An 18,946-nucleotide genomic window follows, 5' to 3' on the forward strand; every position below is an offset into this window, starting at 1 on the left:
GCACAGTTTTGACTTTAATTTTTAATCAAAATCAGGAATTAATTTGAATTAATGAAATGGAGAATCCTATTTTTATAGTATGTATCTTGTAAGAGGAAAAAAAATGAGTTATTTTCATATCTGGGTAGATAATAACCAGAGTATTTGGTTTGATCTTCAACAAACGATGCTTTTGAGGTAAGTTCTGGACATCCACTTTAAAGGCTGATGAAAGCCAAACCCTTCAAAGACCTTTTCCTTGGTTAGGACTGGGGGCATGGTGTAATATTCACTGTAATTATTAGAAGAGTCTTATAGTTTGCATACATATTTATCACAGCAATGGGCAGTAGAAAAGTTTGGCAAACAGACTGTTTTTTAAAGGCATACACAGACACTCTAAAACTATGTGAGCCTGGAGTAGGCTATGAGATACTTTTTCTTCTGTGTTCTGTGGTCGACTGCTGAAGTCTGGGATTGTTTTTTTTTTTTTTCAACAGACATTCATAGACCATTTCCTGGTTGAAATGCATTTAAAAATACATGAACATACTGTCAAGGTTTTAAAACACTTTTTATTTTCCAATCGGTACAGAGCATTTTTGCAATCAGAGTTTAAATCTTATACTCCATTTCTGGCTTCTCTTTCTGCAATAACAGACTAATTTTCTGGCTCTTGCAGTAGGGTGTTGGGTTTACTTCGTGGCTGTTGTGTAAGCATCAACTATACTGGAACCATATATACTAGGAGCAAGAAACAGGAAGAAACTAGTTGGTAAAACACAATCATAGGCTGGCAGGAAAGCAGTGACTATGTGTCACTCCTTTCAAAGAGGAGGAAAACAGTTGGTGGCAAATACTCAGTAACATCAAGAATCCAGCAGAGAGACCAAATCTCCTTTTCTCCATGCCGGGATACTCAGAATTTTACTTCAATGTGGACCACGGCTACTTGGAAGGGCTGGTCCGAGGGTTCAAAGCTGGGATCTTGACTAGTGCAGACTATGTCAATTTAGCACAGTGTGAGACATTAGAAGGTAAGTCTGCTGGCTTCTTTCATTTAGGAAGAAATGCTGTTCCTTGGATTGTTGAAGAATGGAAGATAAAAGAAAGCATTGGGAGCCTTATCTTAAAATACAGACATAAGTCTGATTTCCTTTTAAGAACTGTTCTCATGTTTAAGCTAGCAGATTTCCATTGAAATTTTTATGCAGGATTGTGTAGACTGTGATTTGGAAAGCAGTCCAGATGATGGGGGGTTCTAGTTTACTGATAAACTTGGAAATCCCATCCATAGATTTCCTATGGACATTGGTAATCTCACAGATTTTAACCATTGTACAGAACTGTGCAAGTATAGCAGTTTGGTATCATTTCAGATGGATAAAATAGTTTGCAAAATCTTATTAAAAGCTCATGCTGAATTTCTGTATGAAAGATATAATTGTAGTACTTTATTACTTCATTACTTCATGAGTTTGAGGACAGTGGGGGATGTTCTACTTACTCAGAAGGGGAAACTAGATGTCACAAAGGTAGAAAACTTATTATCAAGCTCAAAGGGAAAAAAAGAAAAAGCTTTTTTTTTTTTTTTTCCCTCTCCAAGGTGACTTTGTTACAGTAATAAAAAGAACACACAGTAGTTTCCAAAACAGCTTTCTATGGCCAAGACTGGTCACAGCCTGATGACCTGTGCAAGAATCATATGACATACCCCTAGAAACTTGGCAGGGAAAAATGCAACAGAAAAAATCACCTTTCTAAAGGAACATGAAGTTTCTTTCCTTGACTTCAAATAATAGCTACGATTGTACACTGAAATCATATCTATAACACGGGAGATACTAGATTCATTTGAAAAAGGAACAGCAAGAATTAATAAGCTCATTCTGTTTAGAGCTGCTTTGTCTATGCAGTGATAGAGGTGAGGAAATGAGAAGTGCAGAGCCTGTTGACTCACACACACAGCAGAGTTTTAAGGCTGTCTAAACTACTAAGATTCCCCCTGTACTCAGCACTGGTGAGGCCGCACCTCGAGTACTGTGTCCAGTTTTGGGCCCCTCACTGTAAGAAAGACATTGAGGCCCTGGAGTGTGTCCAGAGGAGGGCAACAAAGCTGGTGAGGGGTCTGGAGCACAGGCCTTATGAGGAGCAGCTGAAGGAGCTGGGATTGTTCAGTCTGGAGAAGAGGACGCTCAGGGGAGACCTTACTGCTCTCTATAACTACCTGAAGGGAGGTTGTAGTGAGCTCTTCAGCCTCTTCTCTTGTGAGGACTAGAGGGAATGTCTTCAGGCTGCACCAGGGAAGGTTCAGGCTGGACGTTAGGAAATACTACTTCTCTGAAAGGGTGGTCAGGCACTGGAATGGGCTGCCCAGGGAGGTGGTGGAGTTACCGGCCCTGGTGGTGTTCAAAGAGCGTTTGGATGTTGTGTTGAGGTATGTGGTTTAGCGAGAACCATTGGTGAAGGGCGAATGGTTGGACTGGATGATTCTGTGGGTCTTTTCCAACCTTAGTGATTCTATGATTCTATATAAACTTGGGAGGTTGCACACCATTAATCTTCCAGATTAAAACAACTACGTTTGAATAGGTATATGTGGGTATTTAGCTGTCAGCTGGATAAAATTTCTCACAGTTAAAGAAGAGATTCTCGGTACAGTCAGTAGGATCCAGTAGGAACCAGCTGACCAAGTGCATGTGCCCTCTTCAGCTGATAAGCTAGAGAGCTGCAACAATTCTCCATTTCATACAACAGCAGTTTGGACACACACAATACACTTACTCTGATAATTGAAATGTATTCCTTCCTTCCTGCCTGCCTTCCTGCCTTCCTCCCTCTCTCCCTTCATCTCTCCCTCCCTCCCTCCCTTCCTTCCTCCTTCCCTTCCTCCCTTCCTTCCTCCTTCCCTTCCTTCCTTCCTTCCTTCCTTCCTTCCTTCCTTCCTTCCTTCCTTCCTTCCTTCCTTCCTTCCTTCCTTCCTTCCTTCCTTCCTTCCTTCCTTCCTTCCTTCCTTCCTTCCTTCCTTTCAAGATAAGCCTAGTGAAGCACTGGAACAGGTCGCCCAGAGAGGTGGAGGATGCCCCATCACTGGAAACATTCAAGGCTGGGCTGGACCAGGCTCTAAGCACCTCAGCTAGCTGTGGGTGTTCCTGTTCATTGCAGGGGAGTTGTACTAGGTGGCCTTTAAGGGTCCCTTCCAACTGTGGGAGATAAAACCAGCCAATTTCTATTTCTTTAATTTCTATGGAATTTAAAGACTCTACAGATAATCTTGATACTGTATTTAACTGTTTAAATCAAGAGTTTCTGTCCCATGAATTTACACATGCTTCAGGAAAAGCTAATAGAACTTCAAACTTCTATAAAGAACAGGCTTCATTTTCTCTTCAGAGGAGTTGAGGAGAAGTTGTCACCAAGGGCTGCATGAAAAAAAAAGATCCTGACTGTTTTTCAATAAGAAAAAACATAGAAAATCTAAAATATTGTTAAAAGAACACTAAGAAATAATATTTTCCTACTCCATTCCCACAAAATTCTTGCTCCTGTTCAACAGACAAGGAAAACTATTTTAAGTCATTTTACAAGAAAGATATTTAGAAACAGCAAGTAGTTTTATAACATTTCTGAGATATATGAACCTTCAATATTATGTATGCAAAGTTCTTTATGGGCAGATCACAACAGGGAGGTAATACCATCTTCTTAGTAAGACTTAGAAAGAACAGTGACTTCTTTATTTTTGAACTTCCTTTTTGTAATATTCATTCAATTTTAGAATGCATATGCATTTTAGCAACAGAAAGAGCAGCATTCATCAATCTGCCTAGAAGGGCATCTGTAGTACCCATTATCACTTCCCTTTCTTTTCCTACTCAGCTACAGAACATCCCTATCTTCACTGTAGCATTTTCTACTTCCATTTGCCAGACAGCAGGCTCCCATCAGTTATCAGTTAAGTATGCTATGTATTATGAACATTTGAGAAACATTGGATTTGCACACGGGCCTAAAGGCAAACACCTCTCGGCACATACATGATGCTGCAATATAATGTCGGATCACAAGCATACAGTACACAAAAAACAGGTCCTTAACAATAAAGCAGAAAATGGAGCTATGTACATACACTGGATCTTCTTTCCAATTAAAAGGTCCAGCATATGCATTAATGCTGTAGTACTGTATCTTAATTGTCCTAGAGTACCTTCATTTCATGAATTCACATTGAAAGATAATAAGCTTACACCACTTTGCGTTCTGTGGCATTGCACCAGACCACAAAAACTGGCCTACGATTAAAATATTATAAATATTCTAAAACAAACAGGCAGAAACAGAATCAAAACCACCCCAAGTAAGCCATAAATAGAATCAAAAAGATCTTTTAATTTCAAAGTGGTTTTTATATCACTAGAGGGGAAACCGTAATGTCAGTACCGGAGAACCACAAGAAAAACTGGAGTTTAGAGCTTGACATCTGCTTGATAATTCGAGGGAAAGTGTAACAGTGGGAGGGAAAGAGAAAAAGGAGAGTGGTTTATGATATCACTGTGCCCTCTCAATTCAGGGCCACACAGATAGGCGAAGAGGCCTTCAGCTTAAGATATTCTTTTGGGCTTGTTTGAATCAGTGCTATTTCCATGGAGCTGCCTTCTGTGTTGCAGCTCTGGTTGGAAGCTCTGCAACATGGTACGCTGCTAGCTTGGCCCTATGGCATCATCCGTTTCGAAGGAAATGCTGCTGACACTCTTTGAAGTAGAATAGAGGAGGTTTTAAATCCAGTGCTTTATTCTTTCCTTGACTTCTTGTGTGACAGAATGAATGCTGTTCTCTCAGAATGCGCACTAAGTCACAGAAGGATAAGCAGCCCAGCTTTGCTCTCACCCCAGTGAAGAAAGTTAATGACTTGCCATGCTAGAATACCAGAGTGCAGAGGCTGAAATAACAGCGTAACTGAGATGTGATGGCAGCTGGCTGTCACAGTCAGGAGTCACACAAGACGCATGCTTGATGCCAAGAGCTCAGGCTAATGCTTGGTTCAACTTCTTGTTGGACTTTTCTATCTTAACCACACTCAACTTGAACTAGCCTCTCTCTGAGTATTAGTTTCCTTTAAACATACATTCTGTAATTTCTGCTTAATTGTGGCCTGTACTGAAATTATTTTACACTGGTAACATGACCTCTGTCTACTGCAGGAAGATCCAGAGAAGTGCTAATAGTTCCAGAGCACTAACAGAGCACAGCTGTCCTATCAAAACAGTGTGTTGCTGTAGTCACTGGAATGAGCTGAGGTGGCAGCAGAACTCACATACAAAGCTCTAGGGGTGATCTATCTCAAAATTGTAGTGCTAGACTTAGGAGTCAGAATTTGCACTGTGTTAGTATTTTTGCACGAAGTCTCGGCGTAGGCCACCTTACTACATACTAATAAAGTATACCTATGGGGAATTAGGGGAGCGTAGTTACTATGCTAATAAACACACACCCTACTAACTTCATATTAACTTCTTTTATAGACACGCCTTTAATTCAGCCACTGTGAGCGTTGCTGTTCATTTCCCTAAGCATCTCTACAGCTTTTATCTGGAAATCTAATCATTATTAATCCTAACACCTCGTAATATTATCCCGATCTATAATTTATGGTAGTTTTAATATAATATTTGGACATAATTACACAATATAGTAGGGCCTTTTCTAAAAGGAAGTGCTAAACCACTTAGAACACTAAGAACTGATTCATATCTTTACTTTCATTTCACTGTGGAAAATAGCTACCACAGAGAATTTATTAAGTGATTTTTTTTTCTTTTTCTTTCTTTCTCAAAGCCAAAACAGAAAAGCTAGGGGAGTATAACTGTGCCCTTTCAGGCACTCTTCTGCAGAATTCATTTGGAGATGAGTCTAAGTCAGGCAAGATGTGTTCTCTCTTCTTCAGGCAGTCTGATGACATGAAATTATAGTCTTACATGAGATTTAAATGATTCATATGAAAACTGAAGATCTTAAGCCATAGGATGATTCCCACTGATATGTAACAATCCATAGGAGAACAAAGCAACAGACACATTATAATGGTGCAATAGTGGCATCCTGAAAAAATCTTTAAAATAGAAACAATGAACAGAGGTGACTGGGAAGGAGCTAGAGAAAGCAGTAATTAACACTGTGCTTGGTGTAACTGTTAATTAAATTTACTAGTGAGATTTCCAGCAAAGGTGTCAACTACTTGTGGTTTCTTGTGGCAACGAGTCTTACAAGTTGAAGGCAATAGCGTTTGCGAAGACCCTTCGTATGAAAATATAATCTTACAAATGAACATGTTGAAAGTTATTTGATTTGGTTTGTAACAAAGTAGTGACAGTTTATTCTTCCCTGAATCTAATTCCAGATCTGAAGTTACATCTACAGACGACAGACTATGGCAACTTCCTGGCTAATGAGTCTGGTCCTCTCACGATTTCCACCATTGATGATAAACTGAAAACAAAGCTGCTCACGGAATTTCATTACTTCAGAAACCATGCTTTTGAACCACTCACTACTTTTCTGAATTTTATCACGTAAGTAATGTTACCACACTGCTTAAATTATAGATCCAAACCAAAAACACAGCTTCAGGTTAAAACAATGTAAATACATCTTCCTGGAATTTGCATTAGATTTCAAAACAGTGAAATTACTCTGATATGGTAATATTTACATACCGTATTTGCTAATGCATGTTCTGAAAATATGTATACTTATTTTGAAGAACACACGAAGAGCAGACTCTTTACTGTGTATAGGGTCTGGAATAGTGGTGGAGATTGAGAAAAACTATTGTTATTTTCAAACATCATTTAATTCAGAAGTTAATATTGCAAAAATTAAGTTTGTGAGGGTGATTAATGAAAGATTAACAATTTCCAGTGCAGTGATTTAACTCCTAGGCATGTGGTAAGTTCTAGATTTTGTTTAAAGGGGAAAAGAACAAATTGTATACCTACCATACTTCTTATACCATTTGAAAACTGAAATAACAACTTGCTGCATACGGCAACGTACTTAAATCCAAGTGGCTTTGTTTAAAAACACAAGTGCTGTTTGAAGCCAGATGAAGAGAAAATTCTGACCTCCCTGCAGCTATAAACAGACAAAACTTGTAAATAAATGACTGAACATTAAGGAAAGAATGGGGTTCTGCTTTATAGCAGCATAACAACGTGGATTAGTGAAATGTCACCAGGATATTTTACTTAACTGTTTACTCCCCTTGATCTTCTGACAAGATCACTAAACTATTCAGCTTACTTTCAAGGAGTATTTTTATCATAGCACTAAAATAAACTATCACCATTCTTTTTGTTGTTGTTGTTGCTTATGTACAAATGTGACTTTTTCGTCTATTATACCAACAGGATGCTAAAGACTGCCCTGGGACAGCTATGACCTGTATCCATGCAATATTTAGGTTTTGTTTCTGAGAAATGAAAGTAAAAATGGCAGCTTTTTTCTCATACTGATTGACATGCATATGTACACATGTGCATACACTCCGCCCACAGCTGTTTTGTGATAATGATGGAGACAGTAGTTCAAGATATGTGGCAAAACCATTGTGTCACTGAACTGTGTATCACCAGATCCCTGAGCTCCACCACAGATTTTTTGTGGGATCATGTTAATCTCTATGTGCCTCTAGCTGTGTTCTGAACACTAGTCAGAAACTCATAGAAAACTTCTAATGAAAATTTTTAGCAATCAAGAAGAAAACTGTAATAACCTCTACGCAGTTTCCTCTTTTTAAAGCTGGAAGAGAAGAAAGATTGGTCCACCACATGGATTCTGTGGTTTTAGTGCCTAGATTCTTGTGCACCCTATCCAGATGCTCTCTATAACAAAATCCCAAACTAGAGAAGCTGCTTAGTCAGGTGGCTTATGTTTTGATCCCACATGTTGTCACTTATTATATCAAATCTACATTTCACAGCTGTTATGCTTATTATATTCTTGCTTCTGATTACTTTTTTTTTTTTTTTTAAGCGCCTTTTGCGAACCAATCACGTGGTTTAAAATTAAAACTGGGTCACACCGTTTGCTATTTAAAAACTTCAGGTTTTGACAAATGAGATGGTGATAGTGAGTGAAGGTACAAACGTGCAAACACTGCAGTCGTTTCTGTCTTCAGTGTTCTTACTAATTTTGAAAAATTTGGCTTTTATATTTTTTCAAGACGAAATTCATTATAAAGCTAAGGTTCATTTGTTTTATTTTTTCTTTCAAATACAGATACAGCTACATGATTGACAACATAATTCTTTTAATAACTGGCACATTACACCAGCGACCCATAGCTGAACTTGTTCCCAAGTGTCATCCACTGGGAAGTTTTGAGCAAATGGAAGCAGTCAGCATTGCTTCAAACCCCACTGAGCTGTTCAATGCAATTTTGGTTGACACGCCATTAGGTAAGAATACTAAATTATTTCTTATTTGCTTCTTGAAACTTCTAATTTTGTATTCTTAGGAACAGCTGAGATCAACTAACATGTTTTCCATTGGATGTGCCGTGTTTTGGTAACACGAAACGTGTAAATAATTGGCTGATAAACTGGATCAAGTTCTTCAGGAGGGGTGTGCAAGACATTTTCTGGCAACATTTATTAACAACTTCTATATCAACCTTGGGAAGCAGACACAAAGAAAACATGCTACTCAAGAAGAGTAATGGATATCTTTTATACTCAAGTATAGCTGCTGATTTAGAGCATCTAGATTTTTATTTCAACAACTGCATCTATAATTAAAACATGTAAGATGAAATCTTGCCTATCCCTCACTCAGGAGCAAGGAACAGACAGCTACTAATAAATATTAGATGTTGTGGTAGAATCTAGAATCTCTCTCCTGAGGATTTGGGCGTTATTAAAGCACAGAGTCAATCCCATCCTGAAGGAATAAATCTAAAGGCAAAGCAGAGCGAGTGCTTGGAACATTGCATTCAGAAATTGGCATGAAATTTTGCTCAAAGTGCAGCAGTTGCTGCTGTTGGGAAGGGTACAGATAAGATGAATCGGAATGGATTTGATCACACAAGAAGAACTGCATACCCTCATCTTGAGTACTGTATGTGGTTTTGTGTCCTGCTGCCCAACCAGGTATGGTGGGGTGCTGGGTTGGCCTCAGGTAGCAGCCAGACTCCCACCCAGTTGCTTGCTCTCTCACTACCTCCAGTGGGATGAGGGAAGAAAATGAAAAATATTATTGTTGTACACAAAACAGATCAACTCTCTGAAAATTAATATATTGGCAAATATGTAGGTTTAACTCCTGATTTGAGCATTAGGAAAGAGACAAACAAAAAAGATACAAACATTTAAACACTTATGAAAATCACCTTTCCTCCTCCTTTCCCACTCCCTAGCTCCAGACATTTCCCTTTTCCCTTCTCCAGATTAGTCCAGTCCCTCCAACAAGGCAGTGAAAGACAAGGGCAGGGGGTGATGGTCAATACATGATGTTTTTTTCTGTAGCTTCTTCTTTCTCACATATATCTTTGGCTCCCAGCTGGGCTTTCCACAGGCTACGGCTGCTGTTAGGAGCATCTGCTCCAGCGCATTCTCCATAAAGGTCAGAGAATATCTGCTCCAGAGACATGGAAGTGAGGCACTGGCACAGGCTGCCCAAAGAAGCCATAGATGCTCCGTCCCTGGAGGTGTTCAAGGCCAGGTTCAACGAGGCCCTGGGCAGCCTGGTCTGTTGGATGGCAACTCTGGACATGGCAGGGGACTGGAACTAGATGGATGATCCCTTCCAACCTAAGCCATTCTGAGATTCTATGATTCTATGACATGGGGCAAGTCCTTCTCCTCCTCTGACCATGGTGTTCCCCCAGCAGTTTCTCACTCTTTGATTCCTTCTCCACTCTCAGTCCAGTATTTTTCTCCCCTTTCTTAAGCACATTTTCACAATGAAAAAGGGAGACCTCAAAACTTGGCCAGACTCACATGCTCTCCCAGAACACCATCTCTTGTTGCCAGTGTCTGAGGCAGTATTGTCTCTAATGCAGCACTGTCCAGCCCCACTGATATGAGAGACTGGCATACCTCTGCCAGTTATGAATATACTGTTTTTAAGAGGCCCAACCACACAAATGAACCGCATCCCCTGACTACCAGTTTAAAAGCTTGCTCTTCAGACAGTTCTAGCAGAGGACTTGGATCTGCAGATAGTCAAGGTCAAAGACTGCATTCCTTTCTAGTTGCATCCTGTTGCCTTTCTGCCTCTGACAAACATACTGAAGGAAGAGGTAAACTAGGAATGAGGACTCACCTTAACAAATGCAGAATATCTGCAAGATTTAGGTCAAAAGTTATCTTTCACGTTCCCCACTAGAAAATCTTCCTAATGATAAAATCATCTACTTCAGAGAAGATTAGGGCTTTCATTAACATTTCCCATCTGATTATCTCAGGAGATGTGGACTCTGGCTGCTGCACTGATTGATTCCCTTTGCAACAGATTGTCATTAGAAAGGAGGGAATAAGGGGATAAAGAGAAAATCAAGAGGATTTCTCTTTCTTATACAGCAGAAATGTCAGACTCTTGCTCACACACTGGTAAATGGCAATGGACAAGATTTGCATATTATCAGCACGTACATTTATACTGCAATGTAATAAACTCTACTTTTAGCTGCTTTCTTTCAAGACTGCTTGTCTGAAAATGACCTGGATGAAATGAACGTTGAAATAATGCGCAACAAACTGTACAAGGCAAGTTCTTGCAACATAATAATACTTGGCATTTTGAAAGCATCTTACAAAAGGAGGTCAGTATCATTAACCCTGTTTTATGGATGGGGAAATAGAAGCATGGCGAGATGAAGCAAGCTGCCTAAGGTCACCTGGCTGATGGCAAGTCTGGAAATCGATTCCAGCTCCTTTGATTTCTACTCCAGTGTTTGGAGAGATTTCAAATGTTGGTTCTGCTTCAAAATCCTAATTTAATATCTCATTAATGAAAATGCTCTAGATGTCAGATGAATATCCGGATGCATTTGTTTATGAATTTATCCTCCAAAAGCCACAGAACTGTTATCTCCTACCTGATCCTAGGCAGTCTTTTGGCTAGCATTTATGTTTATTTATAAATGGCAGATGTGATCTGAAAATGTGTAATTGATTTGAGTCTAGAGGGCATTTTTGTTTAATTTTAATTCATGTTTAAAATTATATTTAGCACTTTTATAACATATTGCTGTAAGGATGTGCATCTAATTTGTGCCTTGTGATTTCAAGGTACTTTCCATATATTAGCATGCAGGTCAATAATCTTATGCTGCTCTCTTTAAGAGCTATACATATTTCATTCTGTTAATGGTTCCATCCAGCACATTCTCTCCAATTTCACTTCTGTCTTTCACAGCAGATGCCTCAGACTGCAGGAAGTAATCTTACAGGGATCTGATTGCATTAAGGGGAAAAAAAATACTTCTGTTTTTCTTGCAACTGATATTTCACGATTCCCAATACAATATTTGATTCTTAAATAGTCTGCTCGTTACTTTAATTCATGACAAGATCAGTTACTAATAAATTAGGCACTTCTTCTGTTTGTTTACATACAGATTTGATTCATATTTATTGTGTGGATGATCATAAAATTACACTTACTAAATCTAACATTTATTTTTTTCTTTTTCTAAGTGTCAGGGGATCATTCTGGAAACACTTTTAAATTATTAATATATCCTTTCTCCTCTGCTTCAGCTATCAACACAATCAATTATATTTCAGTTTTATTGTCAGGGAGCACTATACACAACCTAACACAGAATTCCAAGCAGCCGATCCCCCCGAGATGTCTCTACTTAAAAATCACTTAATTGCATCGCTACTGTCAGCTTCCTTGCATGAGACTGCGTGACAAACATACTCTGATGACATAAATGTTCCCTAAGATGGCATTCTGGAGGAGAGGGAGACAGAAGGAACAACTCTATGAGATACTTCAGCTCCTTTCTGCTGAGCTATACTGAAGTGGGTGCAAAGGACTGAATCCTCAATAGACCCAAGGGCTATATAGATTGGTATTACAGAGGCTTTGTACACTGTTCTGTTCTAATCCAGGGTTTTGATGCGTAGAGCAGTAGGGATTAATTTGTGTACTCTCATAGTGCTGGCCCAACAGCCGTGGCATATACCCAAATCCCTTCCTCCACAATATAAATGCAGTTTCCTTCAGCCATCTGCTTATTATGCAGTAGAAACTCAATGGAGCTAAAGAACATTATTTAGAGAGCAAAGAAAGCATAATGTTTGTCTGAAAACATCTTTTGAAAACATTTAAATATGTAGTAAGAACAAAATAATTTCATTTTGATATTAAATCCAGCAAATTAAAGCACATACTCAAATTTAAATTAACAGGTAGAATTATGAAAGTTAAGAGAAGAATTTACAAATGAGATTCGTGGTATATGTGGTCCAGGTCTTAAGTAGCATTTAAAATATTTCTCTGCTCCTTTTATGTAGTCTTATCTTGAGGCATTCTACAAGTTTTGCGAAAAACAAGGAGGTACTACAGCAGAAATAATGAAACCTATTCTTGAGGTAAGAATAAAATTAACTCATTGTACATTAAAGTACTCCACAATGCTTTCATAATTAATTCACTTTGCTTTTCTTCTTCCTTTCCTCTCCATTTGCAAAGCTATTTGTCAAATGTTTGAATAATTGTTTTGCTATGATATATCCTAGATGTACTCTTCATTCTGAAATGACTTTCACATCTTGACTAGAGAAACTAGTCCAAGGAAGAGGGAGCCTCAGTTGTTATTTTTCTATAACAGAGAGCAGAATAAACATGTTCTACCAATCTCAGACTATTGCTCCTTACCATTTTTCTGTAATTAAAGGGGCACTTATATTTCCAAGCTCAAAATTGAACTTGGTGTACCTACATTCCGGCATTAATGTATATTTACTAATCAATTATCTTTAAATTTAATGGTGCCATCATATTTGTTTACTCTTTCATGAAAATTAATGGTTGAAGTTAGAGTTGAGTGACCTTCGGATCTACTGTCATGCAGAAAATTCCAGGATTTATTTTTAACTCAATTCAGAAAAGCTTAATATTTAATTTTTCCTTGACATACAGCATTCCCAACCTCCTATTCCCTAAAGCATACTTGCAGCATAGGAAATGTTACTGTCTTGCTACTGTAAAAAAAAAGATGAACAAATTCCTAAGTTAGAGTTCTCAGCATTCAGCTCAATTTTTACCCCCATGGTTTGTCATAACTCTTTGCAATGTTTGAGACTGGCAGAGCACTCCCACAAGCAGCCCAGAGAGGTAGTGGAGTGTGCTTCTCTGGAGATATTCAGAACCTGCCCGGACACTTTCCTCGATGAACTACTGTAGGGAACTTGTTTTAGCAGGGAGGTTGCACTAGATGATCTCCAGACATTCCTTCTAATCCCTAAAATTCAGTGATTTTGTGATTCCCATACAGGAGTCTTTTATTTCTGAATCAGCAAAACTTATACCCTGGAAAGTGATTGAATAAAATTCACTGAGATCTTACAACCTCACACTAAAAATTTGCATTATGGGAAAAAGATAACCCGGGAGCTCATCTCCGAAGGAAAAATGAGCCTAAATTACATCTTAAGAAATAATGTGCTGATGTGAGAGTGCAATCTCATATTTTATTTAACCATTTCATAATGTTTTGATTGTGTTCTAAAGAAAATATCCTTAATCATGCTGAACTGATCAGAAATTAAATGTTGCAACTATTCCTTTTCTGAAATATAAAAATAAAGAGATTGGTTGGCAGAGGTAAAGACATGTCCCAGTGTATTCAAATTTTGCATCAAATTCATTTTTAGCTAGACATTCATGTTGAGAGAAGATTATTAATGGAAAACAGGTTAAGCATATTGTTAAACTGTCCTTATGCCAGCAGTAACAGTTTGGTCCGTGATAAGTTTCTCTAAAATTCCTATGTAATGTCAATCAACCAGGAGGATAAACTTTTTCTAGATTTCCTTTTTATCATATCTTAGTAATCTGAAGGCAGTCTGTTCAGTTTAGAAAAAGTCAAAGTTTAATTACTCAAGATAATACTTGTTATCTATTTTGACCCTGTGAAAATGAGGCAGCTGTATTTAATTCCTCACCTTCTTGACCATCAGTCATGGTACTAACCATCCACACTAAAAGAACTGGTGATCTCTTTTCTTTGGGCAACAAACACTGCATGTTTAGCCCTGCATCTCACAATAAACTGTGGGACTGCACTGTAGCTAGTGTTAGGCCTGTTGGTAAGACACCACACATTCTCAGGTAGCAGACATACACCTTCAGTTTTCCATAGGGAAACTAAAGCAATTGGCAAATGGTCATCCTGTAGCCCCATCTTTACCTGCAGCAATGAAACAACCCAAGTCACTAAATAACTGCCTCATGGCATTACTCACTATGAAGAATTTCATGTGCCAGTAATTTGTTAAATTGAAAGGTCTAGATTGATCCTGCAAATTTCCTCAAGCTGGAAAGCACCAGGACTAGGACCCAAGCCCAGTAGCATTATTTGTAATTGCATAGGAGAATGTTTTTCCAACAAAATATTACAAATCTAACAGCTAACTTCTACGTGGCTTTGATAGGTTAAAAAAGAAAAGCATTAATCCTCCCACAAAACAGTTTCAGTAGGGCTGATATGCCTGTTCATATTAATAAGGAAAGTAAAATTTGTCCCGTTTATTCATTAGCTAGGAAGCTTTTCAAGCACACTTATTTTCTTCTTGTTATTTCTGTATTGTTTATTCATTTTCCTTATTCTGAAGTCAGTGCCAGGGGGCAGCTGGGTCCCTGTCACAATATGTTCCAGTACACAGGAGTAGGAACTATGAATATGTGCTTAACTGCTAAATTTGTAGAACAGTGTTGCAATGGCATGTGTCAGTCTTTTTCACCAGAGAAGTGTACTTTTCTGCTGAGAGCTGTTCAAAAGTTCACAGTGTAAGAAATGTTGCAAGCCGCCTAAAATCTCTGCTTATTTTCACTCAGAAGCGTTTCATGTGAAATCAATGTTCTTAAAAGATAAAGAAAAAAAAGAAAATTATAGTCTGTTTAGATCTCAAGACAGAAGAACAGATTTTAATCAGACAGAATTGAGTAAAATAAAATTAATTTGCTGTATTTTTAAGTCATACTGTCTGAATTAAAATTATGGCAGGTCATATTTTGGTTATACAAAAGAACACAAGATCTAAGTATTAAAATGACTTTCAATCTGTTGCTGCAAGGAAGATATAGATACTACAGGCATCTAACCCTGGTAGAAGGAATACAGCTCTTGTTTTTCTTCATTAAAGATTAACTGTTACATGAAACACTTGAAAAGTTTAACTTACCAAGTAAACAGCCCCCCTCACTGAGTTATTGTTTTAAATATGTGCATCCAGAAACTATTTATTTCCAAAATTCCCATTCAACTTTTATTCTCAACAGCACTCTGAGTTATCCCAGAAAAGTACGTGTGATTATTGATCCTTACATGCATTATTATTATTTCTAAGAGTGTTATTTCAAAATTCCAAAGGGTCTGTAGAGAGATTTTTCATTGTCAGCATCTTGTTATGCAAGTAGGGGAAGGAGGAAATAGCAGTGTTGATATTTTCAGAACAAAATTCACAGAATAAAAGCTGTGCTTGCAAAATACTGTTTGATTTTCTAGTTAAAATTTAACAAGTATTTGCAAACTAGAATTTCCAATTTGTTAAATAAGATGTTTCTCATAAGCAGTTTTCTTTCTTAAGTTTCCATAGTTTAGCTTACTAAAATATATATATATATATCCTCTTTTATTTTGCAACGACATCTCTAATAACACTGATTATTCTTTGTTTTACGCATTAAGTTTGAGGCAGACAGACGTGCCTTTATCATCACCATTAATTCATTTGGCACTGAGCTGAGTAAAGAAGACAGAGAGAAGCTATATCCAACCTGTGGAAAACTCTATCCAGAAGGCTTACATCTGTTGGCCAATGCAGACGACTACGAGCAAGTAAAGTGTGTTGCAGATTACTATGCAGTAAGCAATCTAATTTTCTAAAACAAAGAATGAATATACAAATACTTAACATCTTTTGATCTCAACAAAATTGTAGCAAAAGTTCACGTAGGCCTTTGATATGATGACACAGGGTAACTTGCAATCCTAGTGCAATACAAAGTTCCACTTACTGTGTTAAATGCTATCATATCATATCCTAATAAACAAAACTATTCTTGCCTCTTAACTCTCCTCAAATAGAGGTTCACTTCAGAGTTGCTGCCTCCAAGATTTTGAAGCAAAAGCTTAAGTCATTTTAAAATGAGTAGATCAAAGAATTCTTGTCACACGTGACTGCAACCTGATTTATTGCAAGGGTGCTGTAAAAAACAAAATGTGTTTCTAAATTCTCTAAATTGCTGATTGAATCAAAGACTTAGATGGAGTTAGCTAATATTGGTGCAGCTAGGGATGTTATTAAAGATGATCCAATATGAAACACTTTATGAATTAAGTGTGGTGTTCTGATTAAGCTACCTCAAGGTAGGTACACAAAACAAAATTATGTTCAATCTACATCTTTTTCCATATCTGTTCCTGTGCACGATCATAATGTTAGAAACGTGTCACCATGTCTCTGTGGTACAAAGCATCTGTTCATGTTATGGTGAGATATTTAGCTGAATTTGGGAAGCCTTGAAATAGACATATGTTGCACTGTTACTTTATAGGAAAAACAAAACAAACGTGGAGAAGAAAATCACACAGAAAGGTAACACATCTGAAACAAAGTCAAACATATCTGTGCAGAATATGACAGCATTACATATCAAATTGATGGATTTTGGTACAGTATTAATGAAGATGAGTTAAATCCATCTGACTATTGGAAATAAAATGATCAGCTGCGGGAGGATCAGAGTTCAGGGTTTGGCTCCATTTACAAATCTGGCTCTGATGGATACTATTTGTACAAGAAATTCAGTGCTCTCTATCCAAAGGAGTGAAAGGTCACGTGTCATTCTGCAAACAGTCTCTTTTAGTTCCTTCAAGAAATTACCTTAAGTAATAGGAAATGACAGCAAGAAACGCAAGAACAAACACCCTGTTTGGTTTTTGGTGACTATATGATTTTAAGTTTTGATTTATAGAAAATTTCAATCTATACCTGAGTTCTATAAAGATAACTTAATGTAGTTTAATTAATAAATGAATGTAATGCACAGAATACAAAAGTATACTGTTTCCATTGGGCGGATGTCTATGCTTCTAGGAATACAAGGCTGTGTTTGAAGGTGTAGGTAATGACAGTGGAGAAAAGACACTTGAAGATGCATTTTTTGAACATGAGGTAAGAGGTCCTAACCATAATGTATCAAAGTAGAAGTTACCCCTGTGGAATAACATTTAAAGCAATAATGAGGTACAATGCTTTTGATTCTACCTTACTGCATCATTCAGCTCTGTATTCAAAAACAGAATTTCTATGTCTGTCAGCTTTCCAATAAAATAAAATAGAAGGATTTAACTTTTCAGATACAATAAATCCCAGGACATTCTTCTGAAGAATAGTTACAGAACTGTCAGTTCTGATAGCCTATCCAAAATCCATCTCATATAAACCGCTTAATGAAATATCCTTTAAATAGTCTACTGAATAAGTTATTTCACCATAGTCTTTCATTTACCTGTAATGCTGCTGTAGTCTCTTACCAAAACTAATCCAGAGATGATGTTTCAATTATTTTTCTACTCAAGAGTTTCCTAAGTACAGTTGTGATTGCAAAGTTACATAGAAATTTTGATGATGAAAGCTACTATCTAAAAATCACACTTGCTTTCTTTAATATTTTATCACAATGCTTATTTAATCTTTTCCACAGATAAAGCTGAACGTGCTTGCATTCAACAATCAGTTTCATTTTGGAGTATTTTACGCCTATATAAAGTTAAAGGAGCAAGAATGCAGAAATATTGTATGGATTGCCGAATGCATTTCTCAAAGACACAGAACCAAAATTAATAACTACATTCCAATTTTCTAAATCTGAGAATTTATAGTGCTGCAGTGCCTGAAAAGAAGTACTCCTTCAAATAAAAGAAGAAAAATCTTATTTTAAAATTTAACTATTATGCTTTTAACTGTGATACTAATCCTCCATCTACATAACAACGTGACAAAAAAGTAATATAATTAGAGATATAAGAACCAGGAAATGTTAATGGGCTCTTTCATAGCTTTTGTTGATAGGTTTGTTCCCCACAGTGACCATTTCGATTTAACAAATCAATAAAAACTCTCTGCAAGGTCTTGTATGCATGTTCTGTCTCTGCTGTGGAAGTAAATTTTATGCTAAAGAAGTTTGCAAAGCTTAACTTTGGCTTAACTTTGAATAAAGTTTTCTAAAGACCACTATTTCTATCTCACACTGATGATCTTCACGGCAGACAAGATTCCATGAAGAATGTACTACACAAACGGGATAAACTTTAGGGTGACTCTGAGATTCCCCTCAAGGAATCTCAAGAGCAAACTTCCTGAACCTTTGTAACTGTGACCTGTTGCTGAAGTTAAATGTAAATAAACAATTGGGATGCCACAAGCATATCTTCATTTTCTCCCTTATGGGCCACTTGAGGTGCACTGTGTCAGGCAGTGGGTGTCTGATCTACTGCACAATAACACAATTATCTCCTCCCACCACACCAAAGACACTGTCTTCATGTGTGCACCAGGAGAGATTATGAAACATGAATGAAAATATCAGCCAAGTCTGTATCAGTTTTACATCAGGCACAAACAACATCAGCTCTGAGCTATTTGAGGAGCTGGCTAAGATCAGTATCTAAAAATAGAGAGAACAGTTGAAGCCTGATTGTTGTAGGACAAGATTAATTCTGCAGAGG

At 37.5% G+C, this 18,946-nt stretch overlaps 1 protein-coding gene across 1 annotated transcript; it reads left to right on the top strand.

Moving 5' to 3' along the window:
• The first annotated feature begins 813 nt into the window (after nt 1-813).
• Nucleotides 814-18,639, top strand: ATP6V0D2 (ATPase H+ transporting V0 subunit d2). Its single transcript, NM_001008455.2, has 8 exons — nt 814-1,016; nt 6,377-6,548; nt 8,257-8,435; nt 10,663-10,742; nt 12,504-12,581; nt 15,902-16,078; nt 17,313-17,390; nt 17,923-18,639. Exons 1-8 carry the CDS (start codon nt 887-889, stop codon nt 18,082-18,084), a joined length of 1,056 nt encoding a protein of 351 aa, NP_001008455.1. The 5' UTR covers nt 814-886; the 3' UTR covers nt 18,085-18,639.
• The last annotated feature ends 307 nt before the right edge of the window (nt 18,640-18,946 follow it).

The sequence above is a fragment of the Gallus gallus genome, chromosome 2 (genome assembly GCF_016699485.2).
Source record: "Gallus gallus isolate bGalGal1 chromosome 2, bGalGal1.mat.broiler.GRCg7b, whole genome shotgun sequence".
Lineage (NCBI taxonomy): Eukaryota > Metazoa > Chordata > Aves > Galliformes > Phasianidae > Gallus > Gallus gallus.